Source organism: Bolinopsis microptera, chromosome 13 (assembly GCF_026151205.1).
Source record: "Bolinopsis microptera isolate Bmic1 chromosome 13, MBARI_Bmic_1.0, whole genome shotgun sequence".
NCBI lineage: Eukaryota > Metazoa > Ctenophora > Tentaculata > Lobata > Bolinopsidae > Bolinopsis > Bolinopsis microptera.
In genome coordinates, this window is record NC_087084.1 from 2,847,556 (window position 1) to 2,868,621 (window position 21,066).

General features: G+C 36.9%; 2 protein-coding genes across 2 annotated transcripts; one reads left to right on the forward strand and one right to left on the reverse strand.

The window, feature by feature from the left end:
- Nucleotides 1-1,092: 1,092 nt before the first annotated feature.
- On the reverse strand, nt 1,093-10,647 carry LOC134825343 (inositol hexakisphosphate kinase 3-like). The gene is made up of 7 exons (XM_063837527.1): nt 10,421-10,647; nt 10,139-10,310; nt 9,760-9,938; nt 9,496-9,587; nt 9,067-9,238; nt 6,479-6,607; nt 1,093-2,251 (listed from the first exon to the last, which is right to left on the reverse strand). The coding sequence occupies exons 1-7, from the start codon at nt 10,553-10,555 to the stop codon at nt 2,150-2,152; spliced, it is 981 nt and encodes a 326-aa protein (XP_063693597.1). The 5' UTR covers nt 10,556-10,647; the 3' UTR covers nt 1,093-2,149.
- Nucleotides 10,648-19,772: 9,125 nt separating this feature from the next.
- On the forward strand, nt 19,773-20,855 carry LOC134825344 (thioredoxin-like). The gene is made up of 3 exons (XM_063837528.1): nt 19,773-19,956; nt 20,143-20,209; nt 20,337-20,855. The coding sequence occupies exons 1-3, from the start codon at nt 19,777-19,779 to the stop codon at nt 20,528-20,530; spliced, it is 441 nt and encodes a 146-aa protein (XP_063693598.1). The 5' UTR covers nt 19,773-19,776; the 3' UTR covers nt 20,531-20,855.
- The last annotated feature ends 211 nt before the right edge of the window (nt 20,856-21,066 follow it).

A 21,066-nucleotide genomic window follows, 5' to 3' on the forward strand; every position in this document is an offset into this window, starting at 1 on the left:
CGGAACCTAGTAGTTTCAGATCCTTGTTTAACTTGCCGTACAGCAAGGTCATCCACTACTTTAGCCCGGCGAGGCACATAACTCCCTCTACAACTCCATGACAAATGTTTCATATATACTAGCCGAGTTCACAAGAATATATCCTTGTGTTTTAAGAAGAGCTCGTTAGAACTGCTTCCTTTCCCTTCAGTATCCCACAGTCTCTCGAGTTTCGTAACTGCCAGAGAACTCTCTTAAACAATTACTAGACTCGGTGATTATAAATCAAGAGGCTTGCATATAATGAACATATTGACACGGGTGCAGAGTTGAGTCTGTACGGAACCTAGTAGTTTCAGATCCTTGTTTAACTTGCCGTACAGCAAGGTCATCCACTACAATGGCTATAGCATAATATATATCTACTATTGCCTTGGTTATGTAAGCTACAATGTTAAACTTACCTATACGAGTGGCTCACACTCTGTTGATATCTCTTTAGGTAGTTTTCAGGTTTCTCAACCTTTCCTAGTTGAGTGTGTCCCACAACCAAGCACACTGCCCTGAAGTCCGGCGTTACGTATTATAATGATCCTGGACCTAAGTGGCAAGCTGCTCTACATCAACAAACAAAAAAACAACCTATACGAACATTTCACATCTCACATTGTACTCCCCTCTACCTAACCTCTTTATTTTAACTATTCTACTTATCCACCGACAGAAAATTATTTTATAAAGTAGTGTGCGGACTGCGGTTGTTACCCATCTATTAAATTATTTGTAATGTTTGAATGATTCCTGCGACAGAAACCAAAAGCCCTGTGATAACTGATATGCTAACTAATATTTTAATTATATATAAATGTCTTAAGCAGGTAAAAGCCAGTCCAAACCCTGGTTTCATAACATGAAGGCTCCGTTCATGAATAACATATCTCTACGAAGTTCGAGGCCTGGACATCAATTATACCATTCTAAGGAATGTCATATCTTCTAATATTTGTATCTGGATACGTCAGCCTTTGTAACACCTCTGTAACACCTTTGTAACACCTTTGTAACACCTCTGGGCATTCAATTATTTATGCAAACTAATTGAAACACTTGATATTCAAAATTATATTGTGAACCTAATTATAATAATAATCATAATAATATGACAGTATTATAAACAGACTGTTTATAATACTATTTTATTATAATACGAACATGCATAATGAAAATGTATATAACAACATGCTTTCACAAATCTGTCAATGAAATAGTAAGAAAATAAGCATTGTTGCATTGTTGCAATACTTAACATTCTAATCACTAATGGTTACTTTATCTCCAGTGAACATACTCTAGGGCCTAGGCGGATCTGTAAGTTGCAGAATTGAACTATCTAGATCATCCAATTGATTAAACATCGATTAGGCCTCGAGTCATATGCAGTAGATCTTAAACATAATGATAATAATCATATCTAAACAATCATTTCAAAAACATCGAAAACTGCCAAAGTTTTCATATCAAAATCTTTTTTTGTCTCAAAATTATTGTACCTAAAAAGTATCTGAAAATGACGTAACAACTGTTTATACCACACATGTGTCATAACATTTAAGTCATGGAAAAACGAAAACAAACGGATATATATTGACAAAATGCTATTTATAGCAAAGTATTGACCAAAAATCCTTAACAATCTGTTTAAATGTTTTCAAACAACATTCCATCACCCATGTATTCAACAAATCGGTTGTAAAAATAAAAAATCTATCTGAACTTTATGTGATAATTATACATATAATGGCAAAATTTAAAACAAGGTATTTATTTAGCAATGTTTCATTAATGTAAATTCATGTTTTAAGTCTGAATGTATATCCCTTCTACATAATAGCATACATAATATGTATGATATTATCATACTCATTACTCATACGATATTACCATACTCATACATTTACACAATGTAAAGCGAGTGAAGCCTCCTTATTGAGAGTAAAACGTTTTACGAATATGACTACTCTAGTAATTAATTTACCTTTGTTCAAACTCTTGTTTCGTGAAGAATTTTAAAATTTAGAGAAAATATTAATGTTTAATCTCTTCATATGGAATTGATCTAATAAAAAGTACACAGAGTCTCTTCAATACTGAGGAGTACTTAACAGCCAGCTTAGGAGAGTGCAGGAGGCTGCTCACTGGCGCTCTGCTCTTTTTCTTCTTCTTCAAATCCTATCTTCAGGGGTGTTTCTTTTATCTTCTCTTCCTGTTCTCTCTGAAAATAATAGTAGTCAGATTTTTTTTCTCACTCTTTTAATATGCAGTCAGATAATTTGAAGGTCTTACTTTCTTACGTTTGCTAATTTCCAGAGTCACAATAGTGACTTTAACATCTACTCGTAGCAGTGGTACTAGTATATCAACAGATTGTCCTGCAAGTTTTTCGGACCATTTTCATTTGTAATCAGAGACTTCACTATTGTACCTGACTTTTTAGGAGACTATAACAACATTCAAGATGTCTATTTTCTAAAAAGTAGACTGCTAAAATATGATTCCGATTAACATTATTTGTAATTCATTTTGGAATATTCACATAAGAGCGGCGTGTTATATTCTCATCCGCCACAAAACCACACCGCACACGGTACAATGGATTCTTCTAGAACGACTTTTAAGTTTAATTTGATATAAGTCTTTATCATCATCCGGTAAATCCTGTCCTTTAGTCCTTCAGTCTGATCAGATAACATAAAAATGTTTCAATATTAGATCATTCGAGAGACAGAGACTTAACAAAAGTTTACTGTTCTTTTACAAAACAATTTTGTAAATTACAGCTTCAAAAAATGTTCAAATGTTTAATTAACACGTCATGTCCGCACACATTTGATAAACTCAAATAAAAAGAAGCTGAATTTTGACTATTGTTATTTGTTAAACAGTATAAAGGCTCTAGTTTATTGAGTATCCTGCTGTTGTGTTACTATACTTTCATTAAACAGCAACAATGTGGTTGAACTATTGAAGTATTGACGTAACGACAAGAACGAGACTCCTGCTAGAAAATTAATCTCTTAGCATAAGCATTATCATGATTATTGATTATACAGCATGTTAGGTTGCTTTGAAAGTCTAACATTTTGCGCCCATCACAGAGTTAAATCTCTGCAGCTTTTACTAGCTGAACTTCTATAGAACAAGAAAGAAGCACGTGATGTCCAGGACTAACACCCCTACACTCTACAGGCTACAGGCTACAGCTAGTATTATAGTGCCTCGGCACAGAGTGGCTTAGGGTTACTGAAAAGGAGATATGCACCTCAGGCCATCCCAACTTGCGGGAGAGACATGCCCTTGTTGTGTGTGTCCCCCAGCTAGTGTCATCTCTTAACAGTATCCTGCCCTCTGATTGGCTTGTTGTGTGTCCCCCAGCTAGTGTCATCTCTTAACAGTATCCTGCCCTCTGATTGGCTTGTTGTGTGTCCCCCAGCTAGTGTCATCTCTTAACAGTATCCTGCCCTCTGATTGGCTTGTTGTGTGTCCCCCAGCTAGTGTCATCTCTTAACAGTATCCCGCCCTCTGATTGGCTTGTTGTGTGTCCCCCAGCTAGTGTCATCTCTTAACAGTATCCTGCCCTCTGATTGGCTTGTTGTGTGTCCCCCAGCTAGTGTCATCTCTTAACAGTATCCCGCCCTCTGATTGGCTTGTTGTGTGTCCCCCAGCTAGTGTCATCTCTTAACAGTATCCTGCCCTCTGATTGGCTTGTTGTGTGTCCCCCAGCTAGTGTCATCTCTTAACAGTATCCTGCCCTCTGATTGTGTGTGTCCCCCAGCTAGTGTCATCTCTTAACAGTATCCTGCCCTCTGATTGGCTTAGAACTATAAAGTGACCAGCAGCAAGCCCTCTGATACGTCGTAAGGTACAATTTACTTGTGTACATATTAGTGTATTGTGTACTAATGTATGCTAAATTATACCTGAATTTTAACTGGATCATATTCTGATTATCTGTGATATTATGATCATGCGTACTAAATTATCTCAATCGAGGAAACACTAGAACACTCATGTCCAAAATAACCTTCTTATTTTAACGAATATCATTAATTTAGCTACGTGTGTAGTACTGTGTAACCAATCCATTGCATTTTCAGTGTTTACTTAGTGCAGGTGCAGATTTGCTAATTTCTACTAAAGATAACACTATTAATTGCACTGACTATATCGGTTGTCACAACAAAGATTACATTTTACTATGGAACTGTGCCAACAACTGAGGATCACATGCCACTTATCTATTACTCATCTGCAATGTAATGGTCACGTGACAATTGTTTCTACCCACGTGGTCTACCCACGTGGTCAACCCACGTGGTACACGTGTACCACACTTTCCGTTTACCATGTTTTATGACGCAAATCTTTACGATGAAAGTGCTAATTAGCTTGTTTATTCAAAACTCATTAATTTGAAGGATTTGCAACAAAGATGTTTTAACACTGATTATGATGATGTTGAAATTTACATAAAACAGCACTCATCTGTCTCCCTTATTCTTTCAATACTCGATGAAAATATCTAAGAAAAAGAAATTTTCAGTGTTGCTGACAATTCAAGAGCCTGAATATGGAGGGAAGTAGATAAGAAGGGATGTAGAAGTAGTAGTACGAAAGGATGGCGTAGATTCTAGAATATAAGCTTACAAATCTGTTGATGAGTAGTCCACAGAACTACGTGACTATACACTTAATCCTCTTGGAGACTAGGGCGTACTGTAAGTCCGCAGAATTCTATTATAACTTAACAATTACAAGATGATATCAGATAGCGTACGTAGTGGTGATGGTTACACCGTTATACAGTGCACTGTGTCTAAACTTTATTTATCGACCAAGTAACAAGCATACCGATCAGTGGCTGATTGGTTTGACACGTATTAGCCGATTAACTAGAATTCCAGAAAATAAGGCCCCTTGATTATTATATCTGGTACATACTATCTGACTTAACCCTTCATTGTGGGACCCCGAATATCAGGGGGCCTTGTGGTCGACCACTGGTTTGAAATGAAGGAAGATGGCAATTTTTAATTGGGTCAGAAGTTTAGAAATAGCTTGCGCACAGAAATTCACTCATTTTCTCTATACCTACGTAAAAAAAGGTACTCTGTGTTTGCTTCAGACACCTCTAACTCAACGATGGAATCATTAAATTTGTCTGAAGAATTAAAACCTTCAAAAATTCAGAAATTACAGTGCCACTGCTGGAAAACAAGAATTTCCGGCTCACCAGAAAACAAGTTTTAAATTTGGGTGTTCAGAAAAAGTTCAGGTTAAAACTAAGTGGCCTGCTAAAGTGGCTCTAGTCTGTGGTTTACATTCAACGTGCATATATAATCCTACTATTTTAATTAGTGTCTTAACGCCTGGTGACCAACCGGTTCAGATCACCTCTGTCTCTTTTTTTCTAGAACATACAGCTCGAAAAAAGCCTAGACATATCATAATGTGTATTGTGTACACTGTAATAGTCATACTATACAGTAGCTAAACTCTTTGATTAATTGGAAAACAATGTGCTGGTGCGGGAGTATATTTACAGGGACTAGGGTGAGTGCTGAGTACTGCTTCAATCTCATTCTTTAGTTCAGTTTTATAACATTTTAACACTTTTAAAACATTTCAAGATTTAGCCGCTTTAAATCTGAATTTTCTAAGATTTTGATTTCATAAATTAATTTTTAACAAAGTTCAGCTATGATTATGTTAATAAATCCATGGTCAACCCATAAAATCTGTCGACTTTTCATATTAATTCCTTATTTTATTATTTTATTACGCATCCTGATTAATAAACAGCCGGAAAGACTAGTTTTAAAGTCTGAGGGGACACCAGCACACAACAGAGGAGCTCTTGCCTGCTTCTATATATCACCAGTGTTTAGTGTATTTAATATCATTATATTGTCTACTCATAACTTAATGTTTGGTGACGTCATCAAGCTGTAATGTGTGTAAGGATCAAACACGGGCTGCACTTTTATAATTATTATAACATATGATATGGGTGATATAACATTATTATAACATATGATATGGCATGGGTGGAACACGGCCCTTAAACGGTCCTCAACCGGCCCTCAACTCATGACAGTTGTAACAGTCATGAGTTGTGATTAGTGGAAATTGGTGGGTCTACTGGATTATTCTGGTGTTTTTTAGTGTTCCGTAAAGCTAGTTGTGAGTCTCTCAAACGACTGAGAATTTTACGGGAACATATTGGGGTAATCACTGAGGTAATCATTTAAATATTACGCTAGTGTAATTTAAAGACTAAAGCTATGTGTAAAACTGATTAGTATATTACCATGTTATAACTTATTACGTTAAAAATTGGCGCCAACAAAATATTAGGTAATATGTGAACGACCCCTTGATAGAATTGTAAGGAATGTTAGTATTTGAGTTACCCTAATGTAATAGTCACGTGATAACTAACCATCAAGTTTGCGAGTATTCTGACAAGGCTTTCTAGTCCTCTCAGAAATCCATCGTCAGGACCATCGTACTTCACGCCATCACCAGAGCGTGTCTGGAACTCCGCAAAATCTATTATTCTGATGTCAGTCTGAAATTAGTTAATTTACCAATAATTGGTTATTATTTTTGAATTATTCGATAAGTAACTTAACTTCACTTCTGTTTTTTAACACGTCACACTGAAACTCGCAATACACGGAATTATCGGACATCTTCATCAGAAATATCACATCATACTGAACTATAAACCACTCATGTACAGACACTACATAATATGTACTTTCCAGCAGCCATTTTTCTAATTGCTTATAACCATTGCTGCCATTAAATAGAGTTAGGACCACATAATCTAATACAAGATAAATTAAAATAACAGGTGGCCCTGGTCACGGCAATTCATTAGTAAAACGAACTGGCTCAAATTCCACGTACACTACAAAATATTGTAATGTAGCTACTACTGTTATACTGCGGATACGCAATATTAAAACATTTATTTTTACGTGTTTGTGAAAGTGTACCAGGTGACTGTGACAGGTAATTTAGCCAATTTGGATGGAAACTTTCTCGAGAGTAAGTGAACAGCAATAGCAGCAAATCTGGGGAAACTTGGTGGACATTGACTTTTTTCACACAATTTGAGTATGTTGATTTCAACATTATGTTGCAGCTCATTGTGGTTAATCTCAATGTTGGAGTGATGTTTTTCTGGTGCACAAAACACTGCAGTACGGTTATGTTGAATAATTGTGGTTAATGGGTCATCTATGTGGCCACTATGGTGGTTAAAATACCAGTTTTAGGGTTAACCACCATTTTGAGATATACTATTATGAACTGAGTAGTCATTATATTGAGATCATATCATGGTGCAACTATCACAAAAGTTTTCAAACCTCATGGGGGGCATTTTGTGGTCCTAATGGTGGTTAAATTGAAGATGAACGGTGAGCTATAAATATTGCTCTGATTATAGATGTATAGTGGTGGTATAGTGGTGGTTGTTCATTTGTGCATGGATGATAATTTTTTATCACAAATGTGCAATTTAATAGTATGGTTGATTTGAGGTGGTTAATATTCGTAAAAAGTGCTAAAAAGATGGTTAAAATGTCAAAATTTGTTGTTAACCACCAATCAAAACATTATTAATGATTTTAGTCAACATTTCATGGTCAACAAAGGACATTTGAAGGGTCTTGATAAAAGTTATCAAGAAATGTTGTCATAAAAGTGGTTAAAAGGGCTATATTACTTGCTAGGCTGTTGAACAAGGCATCTATTAAAGTGAAAATTAACCACAATATGAACTTCAGATAATGGTTTGCTATCCAAATGAGTGTATATTTGTTTGCAAATGCATAATTGACCCCAATTTCATGCATTCCGATCAATGTGCAGCTAAGGTGGTTAAAATGTCTCGAAAATACCCTATATTTGCACTAATTAACCATTTTTAGAGCACATATTAGCTTTGTAAAGCTATAGCTGGCCATGCTACATTATCTAGATATAACTACCTGCTCATTTATATGACCAGAAACATTGCTGAGTCCTATGTTGCGTCCATCATGGTTAATAAAGGTCTAAAATTGACCAAAATCAGTGTTTTTGGTCGTTTTAACCGCCATACGGCCACACATTTTGTTGCATTATCTTTAAAATCACTTATTATCCTTCAGCTATCTCTCATAATCAAATATCAAAACAAAATAAGGCACCAAAAGGTCAGATTGTGCTGAATAATGGTTAATTTGTGATGGCTTCTGTTGACCGAAGGTCCCAAATCAACATGTTTTAACCACATTATGGCCACATCTAAGGTTTTATGGTATTGGGACCATAGCCAAAAGTTTTGGGCACCTGGATGGTGTACTCTGCTTTTGGAATTATGGTGATATCTCAATGCTGTGCCATTCCAGGTGGTTAAGTACGCGCGCGCGCACGCACGCATACACTTTTGGGTTTTTTTAATATACCACAGTTGGTGGTTAACCGTTTTACATTACACCTTCACTAAAAGTATTGGGCACTCTAGTGGTGACATAATATATAAAGAAATTAAGCATAAACTAAATATGTTGGCCTACAGATGGTTAAGTACGCGCGCGCGCGCGCACGCATACACTGTAACATAAACACATATAAACCACTCCACAGACCACATTTATTAACCTTTTTAATTTCTTTCTTCAACTATGTGTCAATGAACCGTTTCTGTTCAATAATGACCATCAATTTTAACTGTAACACTCATATCTTCAGTGTAGTAAGGGTTTGAGTGTTAGAAGTACAAAAAAATGTCCACTAACAAATCAGTCATATTTCGACTACTTAACCACCTAACTCAGCACCAAAATGTTCTGGGATTTATTTCGTTGCACTATCATGAAGCTATGACTTTTTTGGACCTATGTAAATATTCAGATTACTAGAATTCATAATTTGTGATTTTTAAGGGGTGGTCAAATGCTTCAAAGTGGTGTATTTCAAAGTTTCCCCAGATTTGCTGCTATTGCTGTGAAGGTAGATCTTTTATTGAATTACCTTAACGTTAGTAAGGTTTCCAGTTTTGTCGGATTCGTATACCAGGAGCAAGGAGCAGCAATACAACCGCACACTGTCGCACAATCTGATCAGCTCTATGATGTTGGTTAGCTTATGAAGGATCCTATCTATTGCGGCTGTGTGCATCTCCTTCCCGTCAAAGAAGAACATCCTGGAATTTGATTATGTTAAAATTGCGACAAAAATATAGGAAACAATGGAGATTGTACATTTATTAGGAACACATCGGGATCGAAGCTAAGAAAGTTTTGAAAAGTAGAGAGACAACTATAGAATAGGGCATCTTGGGACTATATTGTTCGGAGTTGCTATCTTATAGATCTATATGTCACGTGTCGAAGTAAACTAACAAACCTACCCACTAATCAGTATCAACAAGTCTACCATTGAAACAATGTTTCGACCTACCTAAACGCATCCAGGATGGAATCTGAGGTGAGTTCTCTTCCTTCCATCTTGTTCATGTGGTGGTGGCCACAGCTTTCAGAGGAGTTGAAACTCTGAATAAATAACATGATTGAGTTCCCGGGTATACACTAGACAGTATGGTGGGACTTGCTAAGATCTATTAGAAAGCGCCGACTGGTTTATACTATTTAAGATTTGAGAGATTAAACAGTTGATCACGTGACAAAACACAATGAAACTATCAATCTAGAATATAAAACTCACCCGAATACCAGCCACCCTTACACCAAGTTCATTACTGGTGGTAGCTAAACTGCGGTTCTTCTTGCGCGCTATCTTTTCCGGTGACATTGTGTCACTAAACTGACGTGTTCCCATCTTCAAATCCATTATACTGGGCTTCTTGAATCGTGAGGTTACATCTTCCAATACTATGTAACACCCTGCAGATTATTGTTTAATTGTGTGACGCTCTTGAGAGCAGCCAATGTAGACGGCTATGAAAAGCATTGGTGGGGAGGAGGTATATTTTGATATAGTGGGGAGGAGATATATTTTGATATGGTGGGGAGGAAGTATATTTTGATATCTAAAAGCCAGTGTGATAGAGTTGTAACCAATCGTGAAGTAAGCTGAAATTTACCTTTGCGTTTGAGTCTGAGTTTGTCCCCCAAGGTGGCTGGCTTCCCATTTTTAATCTCAACAACTCCTCTATAGCAGGGTATGTAGTCAAGCAAGTTGCACGGGAGTGATTTGACAGCAGTCTCATAGAAATGGTGCTCAGTCTTGTTCAGTGGTTTTCCTATTGATTTGTCCTGTGGAAATGATAATTACTTTATGATAGAATATCACTTTTATATCACATCAAAATGAATCAAGGTACTAAATTGACTAATATAAACAAGTTGAAATTGTAGGAACTAACCTCTCCTAAATTTAATGACACTATTTCGGCTCTTCCTCCAACTTGATAAGAGAAGTTTGTAACAGCATGTTCCTCAAATCGGAATTGGGAGGAATATTGTACAGCGCTTGTCTCTACTAACGTTGCATTATCCATTCAGGAGCAATCCATTGCTGGAGCGATCCAGCCAGCCATCGGCTGCTTGAGTATCAAAGTGTTACTTTGAAATTTTATAAAATATAACACCTAATAAAAACGTAAAGACTGAAAATGAACAATATTACAATATATACATACAATGTATACGTTATACACACAAAAATACATCGAACCATAGCAAACATAATCAACTGTTTCTGAATTTATGAAGTAATATTTCGAGATTTACTGGCTTTAAGAGATTTCTGTTGTACCTCTGTAAATCTCATGAGAGTATGATCGATAAAAATTTCTTTATTCACAATAGAAAAATTAGTTATTAGTGGCCCTCATTAATGCTCTTGGGCAACTTAAAGTTTAGCTTCACAAAAGCAGTAATTTTTTGACAGTCCATTTCTGTTTGCTTTCTTAAAAGATATAATATTTGATGCAACCTAACGATCCAGTAATACTAATCCCAAGAAGCAAATTCACAAACAAGGTACTAATAATTTGATAACATAGTGCATTAACTGAGTAGTGAATATCAATAATGAGGCGGATTATCTACAATCTAGTGCACTACGTGGTAACTCCTTGTGTAAAATCTGGTCAAGTTTTGTAGTAGCTGTAATTTTATATCCTTCTATCAGTTACGTCACAAGGACTGCTCCTTATTCTTTAGAAGGTCAATTTATGGTAACATGGTAAAATATTGCTCCCTGAAGCTGACCAGCCAATCAAATGTTGCCAGCTGAACCAGGAGATCATTCTCAGGAACTTAAAATTTTTAATATCCTAATAATTCTCATGAGATGGAACTACTCAACAAAAAATTTAGTCTATTTTGTAAGTTTTTTTTAATCAGGTCTTGATCATAATATGATACGTGTCGCTATTGTAATATAAAATGTACTAAGGAAAGTAAGGAATACCAGTCTGTGAGAAGCAGAACTGTTGTGATTTTTTGAGATCAGAGTAAAATAATTGGACTTCATTTGAAAACCTCTCATACCCCAATTGCTTATCAAGCAGGACAAAAACGTTTCAAGATGTAAACGAAGAGAACGACAAGGAGAAGAAGAATGAGTACTTGGAGAGAGTGTTAAATGGGGAGAATCGTTAAATGTGGAGTTCACCCCCGCTGTATTTCTCACATCTGGAGGCATGTCCAAAGAATGTAAGCGGTTCGTAAACAGACTAGCGGACCTCATAGCAAGATGAGGTCCGATGAGAAAAAGAAAGAAAGATATAATAATAATTTAAACTTATAGATTATAGTGGCACAACAACTTGAATTGCACAGGTGTGCCACGAAAACAAGTCAGGATACAAGAAAACCTGAAAAGCAATCAACATTTAGGTTCCAAACCATAGAAAATATAGCGACATGGTAAGGCATGTGAGGACAACAATAAGATTTGGCATTCGCAATGTTAAGACCAATGCTTATTGCTCTACGAGGTTACAGAGGCAAGGAAACTGACAACAAATATGAAACCCCTTTATGGCAAAAAACGATTTATAAATATTTATACCACTGGGAAGTATGAATAGGGTTATCTTTTGGGGATGCTTTTTAAATTTATTTGAAATTTTTAAAATAAAGTTGTAGTTAATAATTTATTAATTTTTGTGCATAGTGGTATGATATTTATATTTTTCCATATAGTGATTTGATACTTTGTAGACATGTGTGATGATGTTATGTCATAATTTTTACTTTACTTTACTTTATCAAAAAGGTCTCGATCTTACAAGATCATCCTTGCCCCTATGATATAATGGAGTAGACAGGGGAGCCGCGGCGGGTCATACAATGTATATGACAAGTAATGACAAGTAATATCCGTCGAGTCTTTAGTTAATTACATCAGGTAATTAACTTTTAACGTGTATATCAAATCACTTTTAACCCTGCCCAGCCTAGCCGTGTATATTATGTTGCAAAAGTCCAATCCATGAGTAAGTAAGTGAGAGTGTGCAGTGATTTGACATTTTTCCGCATATAGAAAGATTTAATTTGCGCATAATTGGTAATATTAGTGATACATACATACAAAATCAAGATCGTATAAATTTATTTAAATGTTGAAAGTAGTGCACGCCGCGCAAGGTTCAGGCCTTGATTCACGATGTCAATCCTACGCTCAGGCCCAGTTTAGTGGTGTGAGAAGATGTGTATTGCGTTAATGCGTGATACTCGTAAAATATTTGTTTCAAATACCGACGAGTCCAACTCGGCGCGCGTCCTGGTAGGTTATAAACTTACAAATCTTATGTCTAACTTGATACACGCTGCAACCCCTTTTGCGATCGCGCGTGGCGGCCAGCTAGCCGGCGTGCACGTGATCAGAAAGGTATACAACTTGTAGCGCGATGCGTTACTGTGCCGCGCCGCGCACTCAATGAGGCTTCTCACAGCTGGCTAGATCGGCGAAATGCGCTATTGTGCCTTGACCATTGTTAATGGTCTGGCCCGGCGCGCGCTACTTCGTAGCACTTGCCGTCGGGCCATAACATTTCGAGAAGAAAGCGGCGCGCGCTACTTCGAAGAAATTCAGACGAGTAACATCCGTCAATATTGTGCCGCGCCGAGCTGCCATGAATTGACATCGTCAATTAAGTATACAACGTGTAGCAAGTTACGTCGCTGTAATTTATCCTCGCTTGTCTGCTTGCTTCGTAACAAAGTCGTAGCGGAGCTACGACATACGAACTAAAACAAATTGGTGTACTCGCATCGTCAATTAATTTTAACATATAATTTTATTCGACCATATCACATTTTGATTTGATTGATGATGTCAACCCCGTAGTTCATGACGGATGTTAGTATGTTACTCGTCTAAATTTCTTCTCGAAATATTATATTATTCGCAAGTGCTACGGGCCAGATTACCATTACCAATGTGCAATGGTCAACCCCGTAGCTCTTCAAATAATGCGCATCAAATGATATGTTAGTGGTTAGATAATAGATCAGCGCAATGCACCACTAGTGACTAGGCCAATTTTGGCATACGTTGTATGACCCGCCGCGCACGAATGCGCGGCTCCCCTGTATCGTAAGAACAGGGAAACGTCCGTGGGGGTCACGACGTGATACAAGGCCAATTAAGCTGAACTGTGCTGTTAAGGATTGCGACTGCAGCGACATCGTCAATCCATATACTATCAGTCCTAGTCTAGTGTACTACTACTAGTCAATATATTATGCTATTGCATCAAGTGTCCTATGATTTGCCATTTTAATGTCGTTGTTACGTCGGGCCGGTAATTCGATCAGTTCAGGATCAATTTACAAGAAATCAGCGTTGACCGTGTGCATGCAGTGTATGGATTTAATTATCAGGCGTGCCTGTCTAGGCTAGTCTATGCGCGGTGATTTTTCCGAGATTCTGCATTATTCACTTATTGTACGTGAGACTGAGATGAGAGGAGCGAGCAATAAAATAAATAAGAGTAAGACTAGATCAGTAAAGATAGCAAGGTGGGTAATATATGAACAGATTGAAGCTATACAGCTAGAAAGTGTGCACTGTGCAGCGTGGGGCAAGGTTTTGGCAGATGCTTAGATTGTAAATTAATTAGGTTAAAGAACAAAAAATTGGTCCGCCGGGTCGCACTTCACTAAATATCAGATCAGGGTCTTGATTTAATAGTCCGTCCGTCAGAGGCCAGAGCCTCTTAGGACTTAGATACAGTTTTAAAGTTAGTCACGTGATGCATGGGGGGGGGGGGGCCAATGGCATAAAATGGCATAAAATGGAGACTTTTTCTATGGAGAAAATGGAAAAACCCATGAGTAATTCTCCATTTTCTCCATTTTATGCCATGAATTTTGTCTTCGAAATTTCATCTTTAACACCATTTAACACCTAAATTGGACATCCTAACATGTTTATTTACGCTTACTAGGGGCGTAACAAGCTTATGAAAGCTCATAGTAGGCTACTAGATGCTTATACTAGGTTAGTAGAGGCACACTTCAGGCAAACTCATAATTACTCAAGCCTAGTGTAAAGTTATTTCTACAGGCTACAGCAGGAGTGAGTAATAGGGGAGAGTAATAGGCACTGAGAAGTGAGACCTACATCCTCGACAGTCGAAACAAGCTCGCACTGCAAAGGGGAGGCCTGCCTTCCGAGATCGCATTACCAGTGGAAAGCCTCGAGTCCAAATGTGTGTATCGAGGGGTAGGTGCAGACTTCGATAAACCGAAAAACCAAAAAAATATTTTCGGCTTATAATGAAAAGGGTAGCATGAAACGTAGAGAAAAGTGGTTTTTAGAAAAACTTTGAAAAATTTTGACTTAGAAAATTTTCGGCCCGAGTCATTCTCGATGCGTACCTCTCGTATCGAGAGCTCCCGATTCCGAGCTCGTGTTGCAAAGGGGAGGCCTGCCTTCCGAGATCGCATTACCAGGGGGAAGCCTCGAGTCCAAAATTGTGTACCGAGGGGTAATTTTCTAAGTCAAAATTTTTCAAATTTTTCTGAAAACCGCTTTTCTCCACGTTTCATGCTACTCTGTTCATTATTTGCCGAAAATATTTTTTCGGTTTTTCGAAGTCCACACCTTCCACAATTTTGGACTCGAAGTAATGCGATCTCGGAAGGCAGGCCTCCCCTTTGCAATACGAGCTCGGAATCGGGAGCTCTCGATACGGGAGGTACGTATCGAAAATGACTCGGACTGAACATTTTCTAAGTCAACATTTTTCAAAGTTTTTCTGAAAACCACTTTTCTCCATGTTTCATGATACTCTGTTCATTATTGGCCGAAAATATCTTTTTTTTTAATAATTTTTCTCGAAATTCTAAATTTTTCAGGTTTTCAATGGCATAAAATGGCATAAAATGGCATAAAATGGAGACTATTTCTATGGAGAAAATGGAAAAACCTATGAGTAATTCTCCATTTTCTCCATTTATGCCATTGGCCCCCCCCCCCCCCCGATGCATGTTCAGTAATTTAATTTTATCATCAATCTGAATCATCATCCGATAAATGATTTAAGTTATAATACGAGATACCGTGATAATTATTTAATTAATATAATCTAACAGTTACAGCCCAGCTGCAGCTAGAGCACGCCATATTATATTGTTATTATATACACAGCTGGAATTGTGTATTGCTGCACGTTTAATTGTGTCCTGTATTTCTTCAAAATTACAGCTCAAAGCAGCCGTACGTCCAACTCCAATCCTAAAATACCTAACTTCAAACTTGTTGTGTGACCCTGCCTGGTGCTACGTCAAGTACTATATAATTTTGATTACGGCTTAACATATTATTTTAACTCTGTCGAAATGCGAAAGTATATTGGGCGGTGCCGGTTTAATTTATTGCTTCCTGACCGCCTTTTGCTATAAATCTGAACGATGTTGTCTTACCTGGGGACCCCAGGCTTAATAATATTCATAAATATTCTATAATGTTCATTAAGTTTAAAACATATTGATACTGATAGAATTATAATGGCGCGGACTGACAGACTGAACGCTGTCCAGTAAATGCTGTTACATGTCTAACAAAAAAGACTGGTGTTCTCAAGATTTGAGATACTATTACTAACCGTAGTTGACTATAGCTAACTGACGATCCGCTAAAAAAATCGTACTGTACTAACTGTAGAGCTGCAATTACATGAGCTGCACTGCTATGGTTTATGTTTTAAACTAATTGCAACAATTATGCATATGGTAATTATGCATTATGCGATTATGCATTATGGTAATGGGATGGAAACGTTTTAACCAGGTGTCCGACGTTCATGTAACCTGTAGGTAGCTAGTCTGCAGTCCATAAAATAGCTGAATAGTATAAAGAAAATGTTTCACTTCTATATTAGAAGCTTTAATATAACTATTTAACGTCGAATTAATGGATATTAGCTGAGTCTATTCACAAATGAATATTCTAATATTATTCAGAGTCAGCATAGTGGGCCATACTATTGTTGTTAGTCTCTTAGTAGGCTGTTTTAGTCTAACAAGGAAAGATTATATTCCTGTGCTGTGCAGTTATAAATTGTCATTAATTATACTTTATGTACAATGTAGTCAGCCCACTGGCATTCTTTTATCGCTATATTCCATTCCTTCAATTATATAAATTTCACAGTCTGTCCATACAGATTACAGACCACTACGATAAGTGGATTTGCCACTGATATCCAGGCCACTAAATCTCTTGCCCAAATTGTTATAAAATCTTGTGAAAAGGCCCCGAGGGTACGGCGGTAGAGCCACCGATATTCGGTATTAACAATTGTCGCTACTGCACACTAACTTTAAGATGCCACAATAATTGTTCCAAAGGCAGAAGGTATGACTATGGTATGTACAGTTACATTTTCACACTCTAAAAATTCAGTAATACAGATCTCATCACCTACTGAAATTAGAAAATACATATCACATCCCCAAACTTTCAAGAAAACTCAGCGAGAGTGTGACATCCAATCTGGGAGCGAATTATCGTTTGCTTTACTTTGTACTTTAAGTTTAATAACATTTTGTCAAGTACTTTGTAGTTGTACGTTGTACGACGTACGTGTTCTGAGGAGTTTCTTAAAGTTAACTTTAATTGGATTGTTCTAGACTGTTTAAGCCTAGTTAGTAATTGGTCGTAATAGTTATAACCGAATAACGACAAGCATGACTGCCTGACCAAAGAATCGTTGAATAGAATTAAGGACAATTTAAAATATTATCGAAGGTTTGGAATAATTTTAGTCACAAATTGGCGTTGAGATGTATTACCTCACTCGTTAATATTATGGCGGTTGAAAATTGGCGGTTTTTGCAGGGCCATCCCGTCATATGTTCAACGTATTTTTGACCTGTCATAATTATAAACAAGTCGTGATATCAACGAGTAGCTTTGTAACAGTGGTCCTTGAAGTGTGGTCCATTTTAAGTCTCAGCTGTAGGAACCGTCCCACCACATAAACAAACAATGTGGTCCATTGTTCATTGATACACAACGGCGGAAATCTTTTAAACTTCCTGTCTAAATTTCTTTTGTTTGCATTGTTGAGTGTAATATTCTACAGAGTACACCGCTCGAACTGTTTCAAATTGTGATGTAAAAGTCGCAATAAGTGATGTATATTTTATAGCCACCACCTATGACCACCTTAGATGTTCATGTATCTTGCAAAATAAGATTTTATCACTAAAGTTGTTTGGTTTAGATCGAAGGTCAAAAAATATCCGTATAGTTGTGGGATAACAGCTTGTAGACCATAACCACGATCAAGCACAGTTTAAATCTCAGATACCTATTGCGAAGAAGAGTGTTGTTTCTCTGCTCAAAACATTAATAACAATTGAGTAAATTTTTAAATATAAGTTTTGCTAACGCACATTCCTTTTGATCTATAGCCGGTCTTTTATTAATTTATTTAATTATTAGATTGCTTATCATATTCACTTTATTGATAGGATAACATACTGACATGTTACTCCTCATGGTTAAATCAATTGTAGTTTAAAAATGTAAGCAACAACTTTGTTGTTGTCGTTTAACTAAGCTAGTATGTCTGTTAATTAGCTGGAATGTGTGATTATTTTAAAAATAAATGTCCAATAAGTCAAGCTGCTTCTCTCACCAAGTTTTGAACATGATTAAAAAGACAAATTGAAGTGAGATATGCTCAAATAAATATGGAACAATTTAAATGTTCCAGAGGATTATGATAATCATTGAATTAATGTCAATTGATCTAGATAGTTAAAACAGTTAAAATCATAGCCTGACCCCCTAACCCGCTCTTCCCTGATCAACCTAACCGGTCGCTCAAGTTGAGAGAAGCCTATTAGCACCACAGATACTACATATTACATATAGCCATAGTACTAGATACCAGGGACAAAAGGAAATCGCGGCATGTACGGAATCGCGATTTTTCCCATTATTTGCGACAAATTTTATGTATAGTTTAATGTATAGTCTGTTAAAATTCGCGGTATCGCGATTTTTGGCCAAAATAATCGCGAAATCCTTTTGTCCCTGCTAGATACTACTACTCTACTAGCCATATGCGATCTGTTCAATAAAGTTATGCATTATATTTTATTATACTGAGTCTCACAAATAACTATCGTAAAACGTTAAGGTGACAAAATGTATGGTATAATCTACAATAGTATAGAAAGGTAAGGGCGTATATACTTAAGATTTATAACTAAAGATTTGCCGAAGACTAGGTTATTTTGTTAAGAGGCTTAACTTAGTACTTAGATAAATCATTGATAATCCATATTGCAAACGTACTGGAGCTTCGTCCAATTTTAAGTTCTAGCTTTTGTCAAGTTCGATAGAGTTTTTTAAAGTTTTCTAAGTTTTCATTTTTAACTAGACTACGTAATTGAGAGGATGACATAGAATATCGAAGCAATGTCAGTTAGTTTCTGAAAACAAATGAGAGCTGTGTTTACCAAGACTTATCTACATTGCTTCGATATTCGTATACATAACCCACTCAATTACGTAGTAACTACAAGGGGGTCTTCACATATTACGTAATCAGCTGAGGGGGGGGGGGTTCGAATGATTGCGCTAGTGTCATTTTGACACAATAGCTATGTGTAAAACTGATTACGGAGGGGGGGGGGGGATAAAAATGTTCCAAAAAATGATTACGTAATACGTGGACGACCCCTAGTTAAAAATAAAATGTGATAACATGCCTCGCACCGAATATTTACGTCAAAGTAATTTCAGCCTGTCAGACAACCCACAAAGAAGCGATATCGATTAGTCACAGTTTTGCAACAGGCTACCATTTTGAAATCTTGCAATGATTATGCCAATTTAGGGGCTCACTCGGTGGTTCCTTTATGTAGTTGTGTTTAATTTGTGGTTGCGTGCTGTTCATTTCGTCGCATTAATCTGTCTTATCTCTAAAAGGTTCCGTGTACATTTACCCCTGTACTTAAAGGTGTGGTTATGACATTGTATTACGAGACATACTTCTTACATGGATTTTATAACTTTAAGAATAGGACTTGCTTTGCTGTCAGGATAATAGCTACGAGTGCAGATACACTGAAAGTTGCTGGTGCAGTTTACATATAGTCTTAAATAGCTAATAATCAATCTGTGGTGCAAAAAGATAAAACTAACACAGCAGTTTATAGACACATTGGCCTTGTTATTGCAATCAGCACAGACCCGTACAATCACTCAAGCACAACTCATTTACTTATCACAACAGCTCGAGCCATGATACACATCAAAGACAAGGGTCACTTCCGGAAGATCCTACAATCGTTAGGGAATAACAAAGTCTTGATAGTAAAGTACTCTACAGACTGGTGTGGACCATGTCGGATCATCGCTAAATCTTATACCAAACTTGAGAAGGAGCAACAGAAAAAGTTTGTCAACGTGATTTTCGCAGAGGTTTGTGTTTTACATTGGAGTCTTTAAGTTTTGATGTGATATCTGTTATAGAAATAACGCGAATTTTTTTAAAACGTTCAGTTTGTCTAATATGAAAGTTATCATGATTTACAGAAAATAATAATGTCGCCTGCTGCCCTGCTAGGTTACCTGCCATAGTAACCATAGTAACGACCTTCTTTACAGTGTGATGTAGACATTGCTCCTGGCGTGGCAGAAGACGAAGGAATCACGTGTTTGCCAACGATTGCGGGTAATACTACTTTTACAGTGTGCTATTATGGTAATAACATCTTCATGTTAAATTATCTGTATTGATATTCATACACTACATATTTCCATTTTTATATTTTGTGTATCATGAAGCAAAATAATTCCAGGGTACATGAAAGGAGAAAAGATCGAGAGTTTTATGGGATCGAACAAAGAAAAGCTAACGGAATTTTGTGTTAAAATGGCCAAATTAGCCACAGTGCCCTCAGGCAAGGTATCTCGAGCTGAACAGCAAGAAAGTGGGCCCGCCGCTGGTGTTACTTCAGATCCAGAGTTCACAGATATCGGAAGACAACCGTAGGATTGCGAACAGAACCTAGTAAAACATGGTTTTTTACTCAACTGGTTTGGTCGACTTTTGAATCAGAGGCTCTGTGAAGGACAGAGTTGTGTTCAGAGGAACATCAATTTATTTGTCATGTATTTCCTATGTGCTGGCTCCGTGTTAGTTACTCGTGTGCACCGGTCGAATGATCGGTAGAACAGTCAGTCGAATAAATGAACTTGAATAGTACTGCACACTTAGCACTAATAATTTACTTTATCCTATTGAATTCGAATGATCAAGTTTCAGAAATTACTTACAATGGTTATTTCGACCGATGCAATGTGGACACACTAGTTCTTCGTATGTTCTACAGGTGAATGAGAGACGATAGTGTTTCGAATAGTGAAAATTGCTCTCATATTTAAGGTATAATGGTATGTTGTGTCTTGTGACGAGATGATGATTTTATTACATATTTTTATTTTAAATTTTTGCTGACGGCAATTCAACTGCAATGTATGACTGGGCCAACGATCTGTAGCATACTTGCAACAAAAAGTTTGGACAAA